Raw genomic sequence first — 21,421 nt, 5'->3', positions numbered from 1 at the left:
CACACACACACACACACACACACACACACACACACACTAACCCAGGCATCTGCATTCCTACAAAGGCCACTTTACCTTTTTAGTCTGTTTACCTGAATATCCTGGCGATATTGGTGCAGATATCCTTGTCGTCCAGGTAAAGTTCCATCACTGCGCAGAGCTGGGGAAGGATTCCCGCCCCCAGGCACTGAGTTCTTGCTCGTGGTAAATCAACCAAGTTTCTCAAGGTAGCAGTTATCTGGGATAAAAGCATGTTTGGACCATTTTTAAAAACTGGAAATATAGCTGTACTAAGCAGTGCAACACAATTCGTCCCACAAACTTCATTAGAGTAGCAGGTAAACTAAGTCCCTGTGATGATTCTCCCACTAGAGGACATGGGACTAAGGACAAGTAGCATGAAATGAAAACAAAGACTAAGTTGGCCAACAGAAATAGGCAATTAGCATACCAGAGCTCAGGACTAAACAAACTGACACTTGGGTTTGAGAACAGTTGTAAGGTCTTCAGGTGACCCTGTGATAACCACATCAGTTCTACAGATTTGGAACTGCTTTTTTTTTTTTTTAATGTATTTGATTGTTATAGTGTTTACACAGCTCGGACCCATAGTGAGCTCCCTGTTTTCAGCCTCCCCAGCACTGGGATGATAGGTGTGTGCGCCACTACACCCAGACTCTGTGGCCCGCTCAGCTGACCCTGGGAGCAGGGCTGGCATGCATGTGGTCCACAGGATCCAATGCGGTCCCTGTGCTTGCCTAAGCTTGCCTAAGCAGGCGCTTTAGTTCATTGAGCTATCTCACCAGCCCCAGATTTGGAACTTCTCACTGAGAAGTTATGATAAGAAGCATGAGGCAATGATGTGGCCAAAGGATATTTAAGGCTACAGACTTAGGCTCTTCTGAGAGGCAAGCCTTCCCCTTGACCATGGACCTACAATGTAGTCTTTGAAACGAAGGAGCAGGCCTTTTGTGACCACTAATAAACCACTCTAGGAATTCCAGAACCGCTGCTAGCATAAAATGGAAAATTGGCATCATCGGACCTGGCTCTGCCTGTTCTTCTGAGACAGTCCAGGCACTCAGGCATTCCTGGTTTACCTGGATCCAAACGATGACTCACACACTTTCCTCAACAGAAACCAAGTGCACAAATGCACCAGCGAGTCCTGACCTGAACCCCGGTGGGTGGAAACATGGAAGGTCATGGAGCACCCATTCAGACCCTGAGCATGCACACAGTTTCTTTTTTCTGGTTCCAAGGGCTTCAAAGATTGGGCTCCCCAACCTCCAGTCTTGCCCCCTCATCTACCATCCAACAAGAGACACTGTCTGCAGAGGGAACCATCATTTTCTAATGAGCTTTTTAAAAAAAATTTGTTTTGGCCTCTTGAGCCTTTTTCTCACTTTTTTCAAAAAGGTAAGGACAGTTGGGGGGTCTTCTGTCCCTGATATACTAGTTTGATAAGTCTGAAACCAGGAGCAGAAGCACATATTAGTATGTTATGAATCACCTGATTTAAGCCCCCATCCATTCACCGTGCATAGAACTTTGTACAGAGTGCGTGTAACTTGATGAGGAGAACACAACACGTGGAGCATTTCTAAACTTGCCAGCTGTGGTGCTGGTAGGAAAAACCCACACAAAACTTGTACCACCAATTGGGCAAGTACCTAGTAACATCTCAATCTATGACATCTATGACAACCATTAACTGCTCAAGCCCTCGAAGTCCTAGACTCCTGCCTCGTGATCTAGCCATTGCTCCCAGGATAAGATTCCGTGCCCTGGCTGTGGCCAGAAGGCTTTGCACAGTCTGGCTCTTACCAAGCCCTTAAGCTTTCTCTCATCCCACTCTTCTCTGCAGCCACGCCATTCAAGGCTGCATGTCCTACTTCTCCCCAAACATCTATCGGTGAGGCATGGGCAGATGGCTGTTGTCTACCTTGTTCATCTTTTTATCCTGACCCACAGGTCCAAGGCCAGTGCCTGGCTCACACTTCTCCAAAGGGAAGAGTGGCGTGAACAGACAGGTGAGGACCTCAGAAAACTGTGAGGTATGCAAACCATACTTCCAAGGCAGTGAGAAGAGGGTGTGAGGAGCAACAGCAGTTTTGAAAAGTGCTGTAGGAAAGAAAACTGGACCTCTTCCAAGGAGGTGGTTCCCTACTTTCTATCATTCCAGGCAGCAACTTTGAGACTGCCCACCCCCTGCCTCCCTACAGCTGCCCAGACACCTGCTCCTCCTCTTTTCCATCTCTGGTCCCTGTACCTTCATTCCTCACCCAAACTCTGGTACCCTGAGTAGGCTCCTTCCTCGGTCTCCACATGACCAGCTCATCTCTCCACAGGTCTCTGCTGGCAAAGCCATCTCATGAAGCAGCCTTCCCTGCCCAAGGCCCTCCTCCAAGGTCCTAGGGCAGTGTGCACCAGCCACATCCTAAAGGCTCTTCACTCTCTGAGGCCCCTTCTGCCCTTCTGAGCTCACCTCCTCCTGCTTCCCTTGACCCACCCTTCCTCAGACTCCACACCACACGATCTCCTCAGGCTGTCACAGTCCTACACCTGTGAGTGGATAGCTTTCTCCACTCCTTGTGAGCCTCCTGTCTCTTCCTACTGGTGACCCTTGCTCACTCCAAGGACCCAGTCAGGTTCACTCCTCTGGGAGACTGCTCAATAGTCACGGATCACTTCTTCTTCTGTGTCAACAAGCAGGCTCTTATCCCTGCTTCCCCCATCACAGAGTAGCCAGGGTTTCATACACCCTCCCCATACTGGGTTCTCTAGTGCACAGTTCTTTATTCTTTCTATACAGAGGGCAATAAAGTGTGCAAATAAAAAGCTCTTAAGATGTTTAGTTGCTGGCTGGCTTTGTGGATGAAGCTCAGAAGGCGAGAGCCAAGGGAAAGAGGGGGAAAAAGAAAGGAGGGAAATGGAGGAGGAAGTGTCCTCCTTAAAAAGCCTCTGGAAGAAGGTTCAGAGGATTAGCACAGGTCTGGGTGGACCAGAGTTTAAGGCCCTGAGTGAGAAGTATCTAGAAGAGGCCCCCAGGCAGATGCAGACCGTAAGGCCCTCACTTTGAGGGCTGCCACCAGTTCCTGTGGGTGCCCACTCTCACTGCCAGGTGGGGGTGGCTTGTGTTTGCTCAGATCAATGGATTTTTCTGGGGAACAACAGATATAGACAAAAGGGTTGGAGGACAATCCAGCTACATAATGTGGCAGCAGCAAAGGCAAGCTCCCGGTCATCCGCTTAACTCTGAACTTTGCTTCAAATGATGAGTTCATTGTATATAAGTGAAAACTGAAAACCAAACATGAACTCTTATTCGAATATAGATACATGTGAGGAGACCACTGATGAGTCCTGCAGCGGTCTTCACAGTGTTTGACCCCCTCAGGAGAGCCATGCATTGGGCCTGCTCGGGGGCAGGTGCTGACCAAAGTCCAGGTTTAGAGAATAAATACAGAGTTTAACTTTCCACTCTAATCTGTATTATTCACGATTCTACTTAGATGCATTTTTTATTGTACGTAATCTTTTAAGCAACTTTAAATCCTTTACTTACAAAAAGCATAAGTTAAAGGAACACATAGATACTTGTTTAGCTTCTAAAGGACTTAACTGGAATAATTCCCAATTCAAGAAAATTCATTTCACAAAGAAATAGTGAAATGAAAAACATGAGTTTTGATTCTTTTTTTTTTTAATTACTGGAATTTTATTTGCCTCAGGCTTGTGACTTGCAACCAAAGGCATTGTGCAAAGAAAGCAAAGATTAAGTACTAAAGACTTTAGGGAGATGGAGACAATACACATTGGTGACACAGGAAATCAGGTTAGTAACTGATTTTTTTTTTTTTTTCTGGAACTGGGGCTTGAACTCAGGCCTTTGCACTTGTCAGGGAAGTGCTTATTCTACTGAGCTATCTCCCTGGCCCCGAGTTTTGATTCTTGGTTCTTCCCATCTCCTAATCTGCAATGATGTGGGACAGACACACAGAGACAGAGGCAATCAGTGGGAAGAAGGAAAAAACAGAAAGCACAAGTGACAATGAAGTGGATTAATACAAATCTGACTGCCCCTGCTTAGTAGTTGTGAGATCATGTTTGGGACAAAAATAAACAATAAAAAAAGACGTGCGGTTTTGTCAGTATAATCCAGGAAAAAGCATTTCTTTGTGATTCTGGTTACTAATTTGTTGAAACATGACTGAGTTCTTAGGCAGCCATGTCTTTGTCCTTTGTGTTCCTGATCCTCAATCAGCCTACCTACCCTGTGAGTTTGACAGACCGGCCTGCCTCATATTGAGTTAGTTTAATTTGAAGTTCTCATTGTGAAGTCAGCATTGGGAGGCCCATTTTAAATCAAATTTTCTTGCCTATTTATCTTTGAGATACGACCTCACTATGGTGTTCAGACTGGCCTCCAGTTCTTGATTCTCTTATCTCAGCCTCCTCCTGAGTGCTGGGATTATAGGTGGGCACCACCCTGCCCAGTGGAAGATCCATTTAAAAAGGAAAAGTTATTCTAAGAAGAGATTATATAATTTTTAAAGGCTCACACACCATTTTAATAAGTAGAATTAGAACCCAAAAGAGTTATCATCTATTTTTTCAAATTGAGAACTTAATCATGAATTTCAATTTGTATTTTCAACTCTGAATTGAAAAACTTTAGTAAACATAAGAAAATTTTATCTTAAAATCTGTGCACCCTAACTGGGATTGTAGCATAGGCCCAGCAACTGTGGATCTGTCTATTCCTGACCTCCCCCAAGGCTGTGGGCAGATGCAAGACAGACAGTCGCTGAGGGGGCCTGAGTCTCCACATACTGCCCACTTCCATAGCAATGACCCCCCCCCCTTGTGCTCTTTCTCTCTCCAAACTTCAGTCCCCAGGAGATTTGTTGAATGCTGCCCTGGATCCCAACCAGCCATCAGCGCTATCCCAGACCACAGTTGCTTAGAGTTCACTGTGGACTCTCATTCAGGAGCAGCAGAAGTTAAATAGACTTCTTAGCCAGGCCAGAAGCTTCACCAACCATTGTGACACTGTTTTCTGGAGAATCAGTTCTCCGGTTCCAAAAAAGTTTCAAAGAAACCAACCGAACACGATGCAACTGAAAACTGCGCCATTAACAGGCTGGAAGATTACTATCCTTCCTCAACCTGAACCAGCATTAAGATTTTAAGTTTTATATATCAAGTGCAATTATGTTTGTATATTAAGCAGTTGCTTGATGAAATATAAAGCCGTCTTATGAGCTTTGTCTTTTTTGCTTCTTAAGACAGCTCCAGGAGGCAGACAGGAGAAGTATCAAGGTACCCAGACAAGGAAACTGAGGCTCAGAAAGTCTTCCAGCTTCTGAGCTGGCTGGCGGCCTAGGCTTCTGGCTTCTTGTCTGTTGCTTCCCCTACTTTATTTGGCATTTATCTGTAAATGGATTCTGTTTTTCGACTGTCTGACATACCCATAACCCAAACCTCCTGAGCTTTATTTCAACTGAACTGCCAAGTACAAAATGGTGCACTTCCCACTGATGGTGTGAACGAATAAATACAGCCGCCAGAGACCACAAATGGTGTCAAATGATTTCAGACCCAAGCCAGGCCACTCTCCAAGCTCAGCTGAACCATCTCTCTCTATCGATAAAAGCACACTCATTTGCTTGCATTTGTGTCCAGCTGAGACCACATATATGTCTAAATGAGCACCTGTGCGGTGGCCCAAGAAGTTTCATATGGTCTCCCACGTGATTGGCACAGTTCTGGCTGAGATGAAAGAAGCTGTTGGTGAGGTGCCCCTGCACAAATGAAACTACCGGTACCAGAGATGTCGCGTCTTTCCTTTTGCTAAAAGAAAGCTTGGTCCTTCCTTCTTATGAGTCCCAGTTTCATTATTTCATGTTGCTTTTAGAGTTGGGGGAAATAACATGGTTGGAGATTTGATAGACAGAAGAAAAAGGTTTAAGTATTTCTTTTGAAGATTGTGCTTGAACAGGAAGGAGATAAGATAATTATTTGGTTGAGGCATGATTTACATACAGTGAAATTGCTTGTGTGTTTGATGAGTTTGACAAAAGTAGATAGCCTTGTGATCTACGCCCTTAACAAGGAATAGAACATTTGTCTTACCTCAGAAATTTTCTTCCCCTCTTTCCAGAAATCACTGCTCTACTGCTGGCCCCACCTAGGAGTCATTTTTCCAATCTCTCACCATGGATAAGCTATTCTTTATTCTAAAATTAATATATCCAGAGATATAGCTCAGTGGCATAAGTGCCTGCCTGGCAAGTGCAAGGTCCCAAGGCCAACCACCCTTACAAAAAATTAATAATAATAAATTAATATAATTAATATAAATAGAATATAGTGTGAACATTTTCATGTCTGACCTAAATAGGTAAAACTGCACATAATCTTACAAAAATAGTACAGTGAGTACCGCTCACCCATTTTCTGTCCATGGTGACATCTTACATAACTAGGAGATGTTCTCAAAGCCAGGAAATTGACAAAGCCATAATACATGAACCAGAGTACTATGTCTAGCTTATTTTGTTTAGCATATTATTCCTTAGATCAGACAAAACTTCTCTTTTGATCACCATCTGTGATATGGATCACTATGAAGCTTGCTGATGTTTTAATGACATAAGATTTTTTAATGATGTATTTGTTAGTGGGAAAGAGGCAGCTATTATCCACTCATGAACTTTAATTCTATTAAAAAAAAAACCAACCCCAGCTGTGTAACTGACCACCCACTCACTGGACTCAGAGTTGCAGTCCTTCCTCCCCAGTTCTTCTCCCTTTCTTGGGGTGGCTTCTGATTCTCCAGGAACAGTAAAACTGCAGAGCCAGGAGACTCAGCCCCTACACATGTAATAGCTCATATTTTGAACCCAGAAAAAAGAGACTAAGGAGGACAGGGTAGAAGAGGAAGTTATCACTCTATTGGGCAACTGTGGTTTACAGCTGAGACAGGCCTGCTTCTAATACTCAACGCTCAAATTACATTCACTTCTCACATGCTCTCTCTAGAAGAGCAGGAGAACACTCCGTGTTCTGGTGGCAGCTCGCTTCCATGAGGAGAAGCCGGAGCAGCAGGAAGGGTCCTAGCCAGGCTCTCTAGTCAGGAAGGGAGTGGAGGTGCAAAGCCAGGTATATTATGCTGAGGATGGGTCCTCAACAGCAAGGAAGTTCAGGGTGGGAAATAGGTACCATCCCTGCTGCTGCCCAAGACAGCCATCTGCTTTCCATTGTGGTCATGTCTGCAAAGCCTCATCTCTTATTATAAATATTATTCATTATGGGGATGAATAAGTTTCCCTAAATTTCATATGTAATTGTGAAACTTGGTGTTATTACTTAGTAGGTTGTTTTTATTGGGTGCCAGGAATTGAACTCAAACTTGTAGTCAATGCATATTTTTCAGATTTTTTCCTTATTTTTTTCAATTGGCATTATCTATAATTTGTGACATAAAATTTCATCTGGGGGCAGTGAGATATCTCAGCAGACTAAAGCACCTGCTTAGGCAAGCTTAGGCAAGTACAGGGACTGTGGTTCAATCCCCAGCCCCACATGTCATGCCAACTTCCCTCCGAGGGTGGGCTGAGCCTGCCAGAGTCTGGGCATAATGGCACATGCCTGTAATCCCAGAGCAGGAGGATCACCACAAGTCTGAGCTGTGTAGTGACACTGTGCAACAACCAAATACAATAAAAACTTTTTTTTTTTCATCTGTAGTTACTAGTAGAAGAATCAGCTATTTATTCATTTCGCCAAGGAAACTGACATAGAGACAGTAAATATAGAAATAACAATAAAAAACCAAAGCATAGGCATGGAGAGCTTGAAGAGGGCAGAACCACTTCCTGATAAGTAGGAAAGCCATGCTACAAATATGCCAAGGAGGCCTCGGAGACCACGCACCAAGCGTTATGAAGGATTGGAATGCAAGTGCTTTCACATGCAGCTATATTAGATTTTCTTTAGTTCCGCAAAGCCACTTTAATATTGCAAATGTGACACCTGAGACTCTGGACTTGTCTGGGTTCTGACACAGATGGAGGTGCTGCTCCAATCCCCTGGAGGGGTGGGGTGCAATGGATGTCAGGCTTGCTGAGTGGGTGACTCCAGGAATCTCTCTCTGCTCCTGTGTTATGCCTGCCTGATTGCTGATTGGCATTCAAAGGCCAGAGGAGCCCTCACGCCTCCTGGCAATCCACTCTCGGCCAACACTGACAGGCCCCTGGTTGTCTGCATCACCTCCTGCGAGGATGCAATATACTGGCCTTCAGGGGTCTGTTAGTTGGCCTGTATTTAGTATCTTTCTTGAAGGCTCAGGCAGCTCTCCCCAGACTAGTATTCTTGCATTTGGTGAACATGAGTAAGTTCAATTGCTTACTCAAGATTTTATAGACAAGCTCACGGCCCCATTGTGGCAGCCTGGGACACTAATGCTTTGACTTGATGCACGGGCAGTGGTTTCTCGCTTCCTCTGATTATCTCTTCTTCTCACGACACTATACTGTAGAAGTGAGTGCCACACTGACCAGGTGGGACCACGCAGAGCCAGGGCTCTGGTGAAGAAGGGACACTGGACTACTACTACCTGGTGTGGGAATTATCAGAAAGTTGGCCCTTATTGGCAGCTGTCTCTCTGAGCACTGTCACACTCACCCCAGAACATGCCTGGCTTGGAACAAGCACTCTACAAACACTGGTGAAATAGCTCTGGGTTGCAGCCATATGGTGATAAACAAATATACAAGTTCAGACACAGGCATGTACACACAGAGGAACAGCATAGAAGGGGCTGGGGAGATAGCTCAGTGGATAAGAGACCACCTGGCAAGCACAAGGTCCCAAGTTAAGTCCCTGGTACAGAAAGAGAGAGAGAGAGAGAGAGAGAGAGAGAGAGAGAGAGAGAGAGAGACAGAGAGAGAGACAGAGAGACAGAGACAGAGAGACAGAGACAGAGACAGAGACAGAGACAGAGACAGAGACAGACAGGGACAAACAGACACACAGACAACTAATGTAACAGGTCAGTATGTTTTCCTCTAAGCAACTTCAGCCCCCTGCGATGAACTCTTCTGCCACTTTGAACAGTTCCTTCATCTCCACTATAATCAGACCAACATCTAGGTGCAGCAGTGCCTCTAAACTAGAGCTACTGCATCTGAGATGTTACCCCAGCCTGAGGTCCTCACAGATCGTGAATACATCCTCCTCTTGTGACGTCCCAACACTGCAGCATTGACAAGTTTAATATGGTCTTATACACATTTTTCTCTCTGCCACTCTGACCTCTTGCTGTGCTTGTTGCCCAGACTGATCCAAAAGCCTGGCCTTTGAGACCCACAACTGTACCCTCTGAACCTCACCTCCCACAATGCCCCCAGACGCCCCCTACTCTGGACACCCCAACCTCTTCAGCGTCTCCCAGGCACACCTCATTTATTTCCAACATGAGTACCCAGCATCTGCTTTCATATTCCACTTCCCCATATCCCACACAATACTCAGGCCCAGCTGCAGCCGATGCTGTCCACTCCCCCGGCAGCTCCTAGGGGCAGCTGTGAGGAAGCAGGAGGCCTCTGGCTATGTGGACACTAAGATGTGTGGTTTGGCAACACAAATTCCCCACAAAGTACTGAAGCTATGGAGGTCCTCTGAGTTGCAAGCTACAAAGGATGGCTGTTGTTGCCTACTTTCACCTTTTTTGCCTTGGTCATGTTTTCATTCTCTCTGGCTTAAAGACATTTATTATTATTATTATTAATTATTATTATTATTATTATTACCGTTGTTGTTATTGTCCTAGGAATTGAACTCAGGGCCTCACACTTGCCAGACAGGCATTGTACCAACTGAGCTAAATCCCCAGGCCCATACAGACATTATTTTATTACTACTACAACCTCAAGTACTTTTGTTTTTCAGCTGAACAGAGTTACATTGAAAAATGCCTCCTGAGGGGCTGGGGCAATGACTCAGTAGAATAAGCGCTTGCCTGGCAAGCACAAGGGCCTGAGTTCAATCCTTGGTTACAAAAAAAAAAAGCCTCATGAACTGGAGTTACCAGGTTCTGAAAGGTGGTGTAGACAAACAGTTCTGATCTGAGACAGGTCTGTTTGTCTGAACATGCAGCTGAATGGGGGTGAAAATCCAGGCAGTGGTACACACTCCCAGAGTGGAGGTTTTCATCCACTCTCACGGTGAAGCTATGGGTGTAGGCTACAAAACCGCTTTTCTTTGAATTGAGTATGAAGGAATGTTCAGTCTAGGAGACTCTGTGAATGACAAACCTAAAGCAATGCTTCCTTCCTCCCCAATCTGTAAACACACACACACACACACACACACACACACACACACACACAGAGTGATACAGCTGACACAAACAGCATTTGGCAACAACAAAAATAGAATGTTCTCAGGTGGTAGCAACAACCGTCTCCGCTTTTTCCCGTTGGACAAGGGCGTGGGGTGCTGACTGAGGCCCAGGCAGAGACGCCACCCACACCAGGTCCAAAGCAGGTTCAAAGGCAGGCTTTGGAGACAATGAATGCCTGTGTTTAAAACGTGGCAAGCAGGAAGGCGGAAGTTCTACAGCGCCTCCTAGAGGCAGGAGGAAGGGATCTGACCCAGGTGGCATCCGGGTGCTGAGGCCCAGGAAGACAGGGCAGAGGGGAGGAAGGCTCTAATGTTAGGGGCATAGCAGAGGACCCATTTCCTGATCAGACACACTTCTGACCACAGTAACACTCCATGCTCCTTTGTACCAACTGATTTTATAAAATGGTATCAGCTGTATAAAATGGGTTGGAAAGATCTTTTTAAACTGGACCATAAATCCACGAGCTATTGCACAGAGATTTTAAATGGCATATAAATATCTCACTATGGGATAATATTGCACAATCATTAAAAATAATAAATTAAGTTTATAAAGTTGACACAAGATATTTTTACGACATATGGTAGATGAGAAAAGAGAAACACTTATGTGTGTACTAGAAGGAATTGAGAACATCAGTGTTAGCTAACTTTGGACCAGGAGAAAAGGAAAGGAGAGAAAAGGATCATAAACAGTTGCCTTGTTTGTTTTCAGTATTTTAAAAATTTTACTGTATTTTTTTTTTTTGGTTGAATTGTTTTTTAGGGGAGGTTTATTTCGGGGGGGGGGGCTAGAACTAAATACTCCCAGCTTGCTAGACAAGCATTCTGCCATGGAGCCAAATCCCCAGCCCCAGGATCATAAACAGCTTTTAAATATAACAGGTTCCACAAGAGAGTTATGTAAAATTTAAATGTATGTTATATGTATTTACCAAAATGTCAAAGATATGTTATCATATCTCAGGGTGAAAATATTCTGAATGATTTTACATTCTTTCTTATACTTTCCTATATTTTAGCAGCAATTATAATGATTATGCAATCAGAAATAACTACTTCTATTGAGGAAAAGAATCTGAACCGGTGGCAATATGAACATAACGTTTCTTACATCCTCCTGGCCAAAATATAGCACACCAATAGAATTTTGCATCATTCATGACCAAAAGAGATTTTTCACATTTGTCTTCAAAATGGGGAAAGTCCAAAGTCCTAAATTAATAATTACCATAAATATTTTAAGAATCCTGAGGTCAATGCCTAATTCTAATCTGTAGCAGGCTTTCCCAAAGGCTTACAGCACGCTGACTGCGCCATGAATTCTCATTAGCTGACAAGCATATTTCAAGTCACATGAATGATTAGAATCTAAGATGCCATTATTTGATACACAAATGCTATTAAGAGTAAAATCTCATCTAAAAGAGAACATGAGAGCCATCGTGCCTGGCTCTCTTCTGCTAGTCTCTTAAATCATAACTGCCATTCAGTAGCATGAAAATTAATTTTGTACATATACAATTTCAAGCAACTAGTTACCTGGACTAACAAGTGGCCTGAGTTAGGCAAGCATGCACCCCATGTCTTGGAGGGCTCATTCACCCGCCTTATCAAGTGTGCCAGTATTCCCACAGCACCTTTGCTGATCATTTCATTAAGAAATCTTGGATTTCCAGATATGAATTTGATCGTCCCCACACAGTATAAAAAAGCTTCCACATTAGTCTGCAGGTCTTCACTTCTCAGGACCTCCAATAATGATTCTGCCAAAAAGATGCACTATTATAAATGTTGGAGTACAACAGCTGCAGAGAAACATGCTAAAGAATTTGTATAGCAACATCAAACACAATATAGTAAATACGTTTGTACAAAGCTGTGTTCGAGTGTTTGTTGCAGGCTACTCAAGCAAGCAAAGCCTACTTTCAGCTATGACAAATGTTTGTAGAAGCAACGACAGCAGAAGGCTGGCGGTTCTTAATACATAAGCAAGAAAGTATTCTCTTGACTAAATGCCATTCCCTGCGTGCGCTCATCCATGCTGGTCTTCATTTTTGGTTAGTTACAAAAGTGCAAGTTATTATAGAACAATAATAATTACAGCAATTTTAGAGAAGTTTTGACAAACTTATGAATACATTTTTACTTCTGCTGTATTAATGTAAGTCAAATTAGGAGTTTTAAAAACGTCAATCAACACATAAAAGGGCCAATCTGGATATAATAGCCAACCTTTTGCAATATAATTTAAGAACACTTATCCAATTATTAGTTTTAGAAGTAAATCAGGCAGCCAGGGATACAGCTCAGCGGCATAAGTGCCTGCCTGGCAAGTGCAAAGTCCTAAATTTGATCTCTGGTTAAAAAAAAAAGAAAAGAAAAGAAGTAAACCAGGCAACTCTAAAAGGGTAATAATTCAAAACTCATATGTAATGTTATTAATGTTAATGTGAACACTTGTCAAATTATTTTTGGTCTATAATTCTCCATTTGCCAATTTAATGTCAGATATTTATCTCAGTACTGTTTTTGTTCCTGCTTGCTTGGTTTTTTTTTTAAAAAGGGTGATATTGAGATCACTTAGATCATTTATCTGCTGGTCCCATACGAGGACTGAGAGTGTCTTCCCTTTATTAATAACATAAATTAATAAAGCACTTCCGTTTAGGTAACTAAGTGTCTTAATCACTTAGAGCTGGGTGTGGTGGTGTACATCTGTAATCCCAGTACTTAGGAGGCTGAGGCAGGAGAATGACTGCAAGTGAAGATGACCTAAGGCACACAGTGAGTTAAAGACCAACCTGAACTAAATAGTGAGACCCCTATCTCAAAAAACAAACAACCCTTAAAAATAGGCCAAGAATTAAGTATCAATAACTAGGTGATACGAATGTAGTAAAACTTCCCTACTTATATAATCGATATTTTGATGTCAGATTTCTGTAACAGCACAGATGTCTTTTGATATTTAGTCATTCTTACTATATCAAAAGACCAACATTTTTAATTACATCATAAACTATTAGATGTGTTTTTTTCTAATAGTAAATCCATGACCAGGAAATTATTTTTTAAATAGCACAATATAAAGTCATATAAGATTATTAATATAATATTAAAGAAACAAAGCCCCATCTGTCATGCTAGTCTCCAAATGATGTATTAAATGTAATGGGAAAACAAAGAGAAGCATATCAAAAAATAAGTAATCAAACTGTACAGTGAGTGCTTAAATTTTAAAAATTTTTTATAGTACAACACACATTGACATAAATCCCTCTCGTACCCATTTTCCTTGCTCCAAACATACTTATCCCAGGAAAATAAAATATTCCTGCTATGATTAATTGTAAATGTTCTCTCTCGGCAGTCCATTTGTGCGCAACGCAACATTTGCTAGTGGTGCTCTGCACGAGGCTTACCCAGAATGTTTTCATTCTGAAGCAGAGAATCATTCTTCTCACTCCTGCTAATTTTAAATATAAGTTTGCAGACATTCAGAAGATTCTTTCTACTCACTTTGAGCTGCAGAAAAAGAAAACACTTCCGTTTGTAATGCAGAGGGAAATAAAAACATATCATATTTTTAAAAACACAAACATCTATATTAAAAATGCAACAAGAGTATTTGTAAATATCATTATTTCTACAGAAGCCAGCTTTGAAAAATTCAGGCCAGATATTTGCTATGACAGCGATCTCGAGTATGCCAAATGCAGATCTTCAGAGTAAGAAGTACATTTTAATAATAAACATTTACTTCATAGTTAGAAATGTCTTATATTTGTAGGTGAGTTATCAGTTATTTTTAAAGGAGTATGAGAAAAAAGGGGGTAAGACAATGTTAATACATTTAATCAAGTGGAGTAATAATATAAAAATATAGTTGCCACAACTGCAGAGTAAAATAATTTCAAAAAGAATCTATAGTGCAGGTAAAGAAAAATGAAAAGTATGTCCTTTCATTTTGTGTAAAAATATTAAAAATTAATGCTGTCTGATTAGATCATACATGTATATTTATTTAAGGCTATTCTGGAATGCGATGATATCATCATTAATACTTAACATGGAAAATTACCTTTTGTTTTTTTTTAAGAACCGGGGATTGAACTCAGGCCCTTGCACTTGCCAGGCAAGTGCTTATTCTACTGAGCTATCTCCCAGGCCACAAGTTTTGAGGGTTTTTTTTGGCTACTTCAGGCTGCCTTAAGGGCAGGTCTAATACAGCTTCTGAAGCTGGGAATCGAACCGCAGTCTCTACATCTGCCTGCATTTACCTAAGCAGCATTATAAACAACTGAGCTATCCAGCAAAGCCCCCTCCCCCCGTTTTTTAAAAAAATGTATTTATTTTATTTTTGTATTTAGGACAGGGTATTCAGGGTCTCACTGTGTAGATCAGACTCGTAGTGATCCTCCTACTTACAGCCTCCCAAGTGCTGGGATTACAGGTGCGTGCCACGACGCCCAGTCTGGAAAATTACCTTCTAAATCACACAAAAACATCTAAGTAAATTAAACAGGGGACAATAAGAAAGTAGACTTTCTTTTTAAGAGGAGCATAGTGTAGGCTGGCTGCTGAACCAAACAGACTAAAGTAGCTGTATATTTACCACTTTATCAAAAGTAATTAAAAAATCCTACGTGTCTAATATTAGAGACTAGTTTGATGAACTGCAGAACAGTAGTACTCTTCATATGAAGCAGTCACAAAAATCGTTACTGAACACTATGTCTAGAAAGAAAATACCTGTAACTTGCAGTTACGTAGGAACACCTAGTGCCCTCACTGCCACGGGACAAATAAATGTTTCTGTGTGAAAGGATAACATATGGGTCATTATTTTGCTGTTAAAACCATCTTTAACATTGCTTATTAGTGAGTTTCTTCAGGGGTTTTTTGTGCATGATAATAGAATTTGTTACACACATTTGTTAAAGCTTCGCTCTGCATCTGACCCACGAATGCTTTCCGAGCATGACTGTGCCAGGCTCCGGGTGGGTCAGCCCCGGGCTGGAGGGCAGAGGCAGGCAGTGCGGCCCAGGAGCCCCTGAGCCGTCCCTGTACACTGTCTGAGGAATGCAGAGTCTCAGGCCCAGGCAGTCATCCAGAGTAGGAAGCTGCATTTCGACAAGCTCCCCAGGAGAGGGGTCTGCGAGAACACAGAAGTCAGAGCTGTCGCCTCAGAAACTAACACAGGGCGGAGGAGAGAATTCTTCCACTCTCAGACAGGAAAAGGTTGGGGCTGGGGAGGTGGCACCCAGCTGTTCTAGCCACCTTAAGTCCCTGGGTTCAATGTCCAGCACATTCCAGGACAGCCTAGAATTCAGAGACTTAGGGAGACCTTCTCTCAAAAACAAAACAAAACAAAAAACAAACAAACAAACAACAACAACCTGGGGTACAGCTCAGTGTGAAGGTCGGGGGTTCAATCCCCTAGAGGAAAGGGTGGGACCAGGGAGGGGCATTTCATAGGAGTTTGGTGTACCTTGGGCTCAAGATCTGAGATCAGGTGACTACCTCCCACTAGACTGAGTCCCTGAGGTCATAAGCATGATGCATTTCTCTTCCTGTGTGTGTTATGTGGAATGTGCCCCACACTCAGCAAAATGTGTAGACTACAACTCATGTGTTCCCCACCATGTTTCACATTTAGTGAAAGATGGCAATGAAAATAAAACTGCTATGGGTGTTTTCAAAATAATGACAAAAATGAGAGAGAGAGAGAGAGAGAGAGAGAGAGAGAGAGAGAGAGAGAGAGAGAGAATGTAGACCTCCTACAACTTCCAGGGCTGCTATAATCTAGGTCAGTTTACATTCAAACCAAACCTCTGTAACTTCTCCACTGATAACTACAAAACTCTAACTTTAGGACATGAAAAGAACCAGGCATGGTGATACATGTCTGTAATCCCAGCATTTAGGAGACTGAGGCTGGAGGATCACCCCAAGTTTGAGGCTAGCCTGGGCTACATGGTGAGTTTATGGGCAACCTGAACTACACATCTAGACCCTGCTTTAAAAATTATGAAAATAAAATACAAAATAGTTAGGATAGTTATACAGCTACTTTCTCTTAATTCAATGAGAAGAAAGATTTGTACTGATAGTGTTTGGACAAGATATCATGTCTGCATCTTGTACTATGAATAACCATTACAAAGACAACAAGATGTGATGTATTAATTATTGTAACTGTCCTACTAAGCTGTTTTGAAACTATCTCATTGCTATTTGTTTCTCAATAAAATTAATAACAAAAATACATTTTATACAGGAATTGTATATGGCTTCATAAAAATCAGCACTTTCCCCACTCCCTCTGACCTGCTTTTCCCTCTGTCCACAGGGCTCACCGTGCCCCTTGGCTGCGGGCTGCCCCATCCACTGCCAGCCCTGGGGGACAGGGCCTTTAACTCGCTTGCATTCCCAGGGTTAAGGAACAATTCTAACAAAATAAATTTTCATGGCAGGGCAGTTTTGTCTTCTTACACTAAAAATAGCACTTTATTCTATTTAAAGCAAATTTGGCAAATTAAACAAAAACAAGTGAAGTTCACAAACCACTCATCACAGCCAGGCCTGGTGGGACACCTGTAATCCAGCACTCTGGCAAGCTGGGCCAGGAGGACAGCAGCTTTGAACCCAGCCTGAGCCATTTTAGTAACTTTGTGAGAATCTTTTTAGAAATTGTTTATAAAAAAAAAAGACAAAATTTTAAAAAGGGCTGAGGACATAGTTCAGCAGGAAAGCCTGGGTTCAATCTCCAATACCAATGCACGGGATCCTAGATCCTCCTTATACACAAATATAGTTGCATTCCAAGTGTGTATATATTTGAATTCTTTACCATCTTAATAAAGATTGACATATTTTTGCAATTTTTTTGATAAAAAGATTAAAATTAAGCTGAAGTCTGGCAAATTTCCACTCAACCAAAGAATGCAAGACATTAGAACAACTAACATTATGCTCTCTGAATGTGTTTAACTAAAAATAATTTAAATATCTGAATTACAACATTAAACTGTACAATAAAGACTGGCAGGAGGCAAAAGCTTCTTATCCCATTTATCTTGGATCTTCACTGATTCTTCATCTGTTCTTCTGACATGACTTTGCACAGAGAAACCCCCACCAAGGCCTTGCCTGACAGGCTGTTGCCCACGGTAAATCAGGCCAGGCCATAGACAGGAAGTTGGGCTTCGCAGCCCCTTCTGACCTCATGGCTCTCCAGCTAAGCAGCAGACATGAGCCACCTCACTCTGTGCTGTGGAGTTAAGCCTACAGTCTTGTTTCCATTCAGCAAGGCCCTCAACGTCACCGAGAGGGCTTTGTCTAATCACACATTCAGTTTAGAACCTGTTCACTGCTGAGAAGATCCCTTCGTTTTTTCTGCCCTAAATCAGTTAAACTGTGCCATGTATAAATTGAGTGACATCATTAATAACCAAGGTCAATTTTCTCTGCAAAGTGTGACAGAGAACAACTTGTTCATCTCTTCCTTTCTTAGCTTGCTGGAGAACAATGTGTGTGGGATCTGGATGGAAGAGAGAAGGCTGCCTGGGTCCTGTCCTGGGAAGCTATACCAACAGAGCCTCACAGCTAAACTATGAACCCAAGGACATTAGTCTTGGGTCACATGCTCTGAGTCACATCACAATTTCTCAAAGAGGACTACTTTTGGGTGGCAACTAAGTAAGAAGACAGCTTCCCCTCAGAATGACGTAGAACACGCAGTCAGAGTATTCTGCCTTATGAAAGACTTCATTATCTAAGACACAGAGAACCCTCTCAGGAAGGCTGCCAGTGCTCACCTTCTCTGTGTACTTTACGACTTTGCATTATGTGAACTATGGGGCGTTCACGTAAAGCTTGCACTTTTATGAAACTGGGAAACAAAGCTTCATTCATTTGTCTTTGCGGCTCTCTTAAAACATCCTACAGTAATTGTAGCTTATCTTTTGGTTTCAACTGTTTATGGCTGTGACAACAAAGCGCTTTCCTCAAACAATGGCATCATTTTGTTCTAGCCAGAGTTTCTACAGATTATTTGGTGTGCAGGCTTTTCTTCTAACTCTTTACAAGAGGGACCTTCTGTGACTACCGAGAGACCTTCCTGTAGCCACATACAGCCACTTTCCTCTCGCATGCTGGTCCATTAAGCATCTGGCTACTGTGTCTGTGACCCAAATTAAAGTTATTTTCTGCATCATAAGGCAGAATCAAGTACCCAGGAGAAACCAGGAGACAAAGGTGTTGGCTGCACTGTCTGTAATGACCATGCCATATTGTTTGTTTTTGAATATATTTATCATTGTCCCTTATTCCTCACCTTTCTTGATTTTCTCTTTTTCTGTCTTTAAAATCTAGTTGTAATCCAAATGTCAGACTGTATCTGAACAGTTTCCTTGTGCTCAAGTTTAGTTCTTTAGACAATGCTTTTTAGTTAAATCCGTGGATGCCAGCTGGTTTACCTGAATCTTTTCAAGATTCTAACCATACATACTACATTTCTAATGCTTCCATAAGCCTATTCTACTTTATAATACTTACAAATAAAGCAGTTAGCAAAGCTTCTATTGCTACAGTCCACCTGACCAGAGGAAAGAAAAACTTACTGCTAGGATCATTTTTGCAAGTTTAAGGCTGAGCATGTCTGAGCCAATGTCGACTAGTTTATAGAGGGTCTTCAGGAGAATACTTCTTCTCTTAAACTTATTTCCAAGCATATTTCCTTCCTCTAAAGCGTGATGAAGTTGGGTGCAAGTGGCACAGATCGTTTCAATATTTTCTTCTGTAACAGCAAAGAGAGTAAAGCAACATTTACTAATTATGATTAAGTTTTCAAGTGTGCCAAACATACAATGTCAGTGAAAATCCTGTAGTTATTTCCAAAGACATCTTCAAATTTCTGAACTCTATTTTTGCCCTTTTTTGGCCACAGAGTCTTGCTGTGAAATTTGGGCTGCTAGTGAACTCAGTGTATAGCCCAGCTGGCCTTGAATTCACAGCAATCCTCCTTCCTCAGTCTGCTGAGTACTGCTGGGATTGCAGATGTGCACCATCTTTCCTGGCTTCACCTTCTTATAACTTTTCCACCTGCTTTATTTTCCCCCCATTTTCCTGATTCATCTCCTATCATGTTGACTTATTTATTAATCCACCAATTAGCTTATCTAGAACACACAGTCTTTCAATGAGCATATTATAGAATGGCACCTGCTACAGTTAGTCTCCTCTATTCCAAGTGCCGTCCAATGAGACCTGTGTTCTGTTTGGTCTCACGGAAGCACGTGGTTTGCCTCTCTGCCTTCAAGCCTCTTTGCCATAGTTCCATAAGCCTGGAATATTCTCATCCTTTCCCTACTGATTTTGGTTCTTCAAGTTTGTGTTTTGGTGTCTGAAGAAAACTGAACTATTTCACACTCAACAAACATTACATTGTACAAGGCAATTTTTCACATTTATATGTGTGTGTTGTGTTGTGTACTCAGGGCTCTCAACTAGATGTCCTGCTAAGTAAGTGAGAAGAAGCCGGTCTTACATATCTTTGTATCAACAGCATACGGTGTGGTGAGAATGTTGTTCACACAATCTGTAACACAATTGCACACATATATCTATTGATGACAATGATATCAGTCTTTTCTGTGAAAATGACTGTCATCTGATAAAAGAAGGCTTTCATAGAACAAAAGCTCAAAGTGTCACCAAGTCCACTATTACTAGAAAAGAGGAAAACGCAAAGGAGATTTTAGTTAGGAAGCACAGAGACATGGAACATTTTGCCTCATACTTATGATTCTGAGGAAAGTCACTTTGGAAAGTGGTAGCCAAAATGAGGGGCACACAAGGAGCAAAAGTAGCACATGAAACAGAGCCAGAGGAAAAGTAAAAGATTCCAAGATATAAGGTATTGCACTGAAAATATTATCTTTGATAGACTCCATCACAAAAGGTATAACTAGGAAACCAACCTTAAATAAATACCATAATGTGCTCTTAGAAGCCCACACAGAGGAAGTGCGCGCCTGCAGAAGGAAATGACTCAGGCCATTTTTAGCTCTTTTCAACAATAACATCTAAGAAAAAATTCTAAACCTCAATAGCTAAGTAACCTTCAGTGCCTTCTGGTTATGCACGTAAATAAATGAATTGATGGGAAATGACTTAGACCAACTTTAAATAAAGGGAAAAGTCTGAACTCTATTGTATAAACCACTTTGGTTGTGTTGTTTTATTCTTCTGTGACTGGCTATTTCTTCACAAGCCCAAGTCTAGGCCTGGGCCACTCCTGGCCCATGGTTGTTCCAAGTTTTTTCCATTATTTCTTCCTTTAGAGGCCCTTCAGCTTGCTGTGTTTTACTCAAGTAGTGGTTTGAGCTTAAAAAGAAATTAGAAAGCAAGAATCACAGATAGAGTTTTTTCAAGTATTGATCAAATAAGTGCTCTATGCCAATTAGTTACAATGGCTATACACAGTAACTTTCCTCCACAAGCTATTTAGTTAAAGAGGGAAAATAACAACTTGACAGAGGACAGCCCTGGCAGACATCAACTGGCCCAAGTGCGGGAAGGGCCGTCCCAGCCAGGGAACAAATCAGTATCACAAGCCTCCTGATGCAGCGCTAAGCAGCACACAGAATCTTCCCAGGCAGTACACGGGCCCAGGTGCTCACCAGACTCGCTGGGAGAAATCAGCAGACCATCCTGGCTCATGGATCTGCACAGTCCATGGCCTGTGCTCCTCAAGAATGTCAAGTTCACAAAAGAGATGGAACACGTGGTTGTGGTCCAGGATTTTCTTTTTTCTACAAAGAAAATTACTGGGACAACTGGCAAAATACAGTAATTTCTATGGATGTAAAAGATGCCCTTGTTTCTAAAAAACACAACGGAGTACTTAGGAGTGTGGGGCATCACACTAGTAATTTGTTCTCAACAGGTTTTAAGAAGATAAAAACAGAGGTGTGTATGTGTGTGTGTAGAAAGAGAAGGG

At 42.1% G+C, this 21,421-nt stretch overlaps 1 protein-coding gene across 2 annotated transcripts in view; it reads right to left on the bottom strand.

Annotated features, from left to right (window-relative positions):
- Armc2 (armadillo repeat containing 2) overlaps positions 1 to 21,421 on the bottom strand; it is a 106,325-nt gene that overhangs the window by 40,051 nt on the left and 44,853 nt on the right. For both annotated transcript variants that reach the window (XM_004637510.2, XM_023722327.1), the window contains 4 exons: positions 19,041 to 19,216; positions 13,839 to 13,941; positions 11,956 to 12,179; positions 93 to 238 (listed from right to left, as the gene is read on the bottom strand). In XM_004637510.2, coding sequence (XP_004637567.1) covers positions 93 to 238; positions 11,956 to 12,179; positions 13,839 to 13,941; positions 19,041 to 19,216 — 649 coding nt within the window. The remainder of the gene's footprint in view (positions 1 to 92; positions 239 to 11,955; positions 12,180 to 13,838; positions 13,942 to 19,040; positions 19,217 to 21,421) is intronic.

This window comes from Octodon degus, unplaced genomic scaffold, assembly GCF_000260255.1.
Source record: "Octodon degus isolate 3935 unplaced genomic scaffold, OctDeg1.0 scaffold00090, whole genome shotgun sequence".
Taxonomy (NCBI): Eukaryota; Metazoa; Chordata; class Mammalia; order Rodentia; family Octodontidae; genus Octodon; species Octodon degus.
Note: the sequence above shows the minus strand (reverse complement) of the source record. Positions and strands in the feature narration are given on the sequence as shown.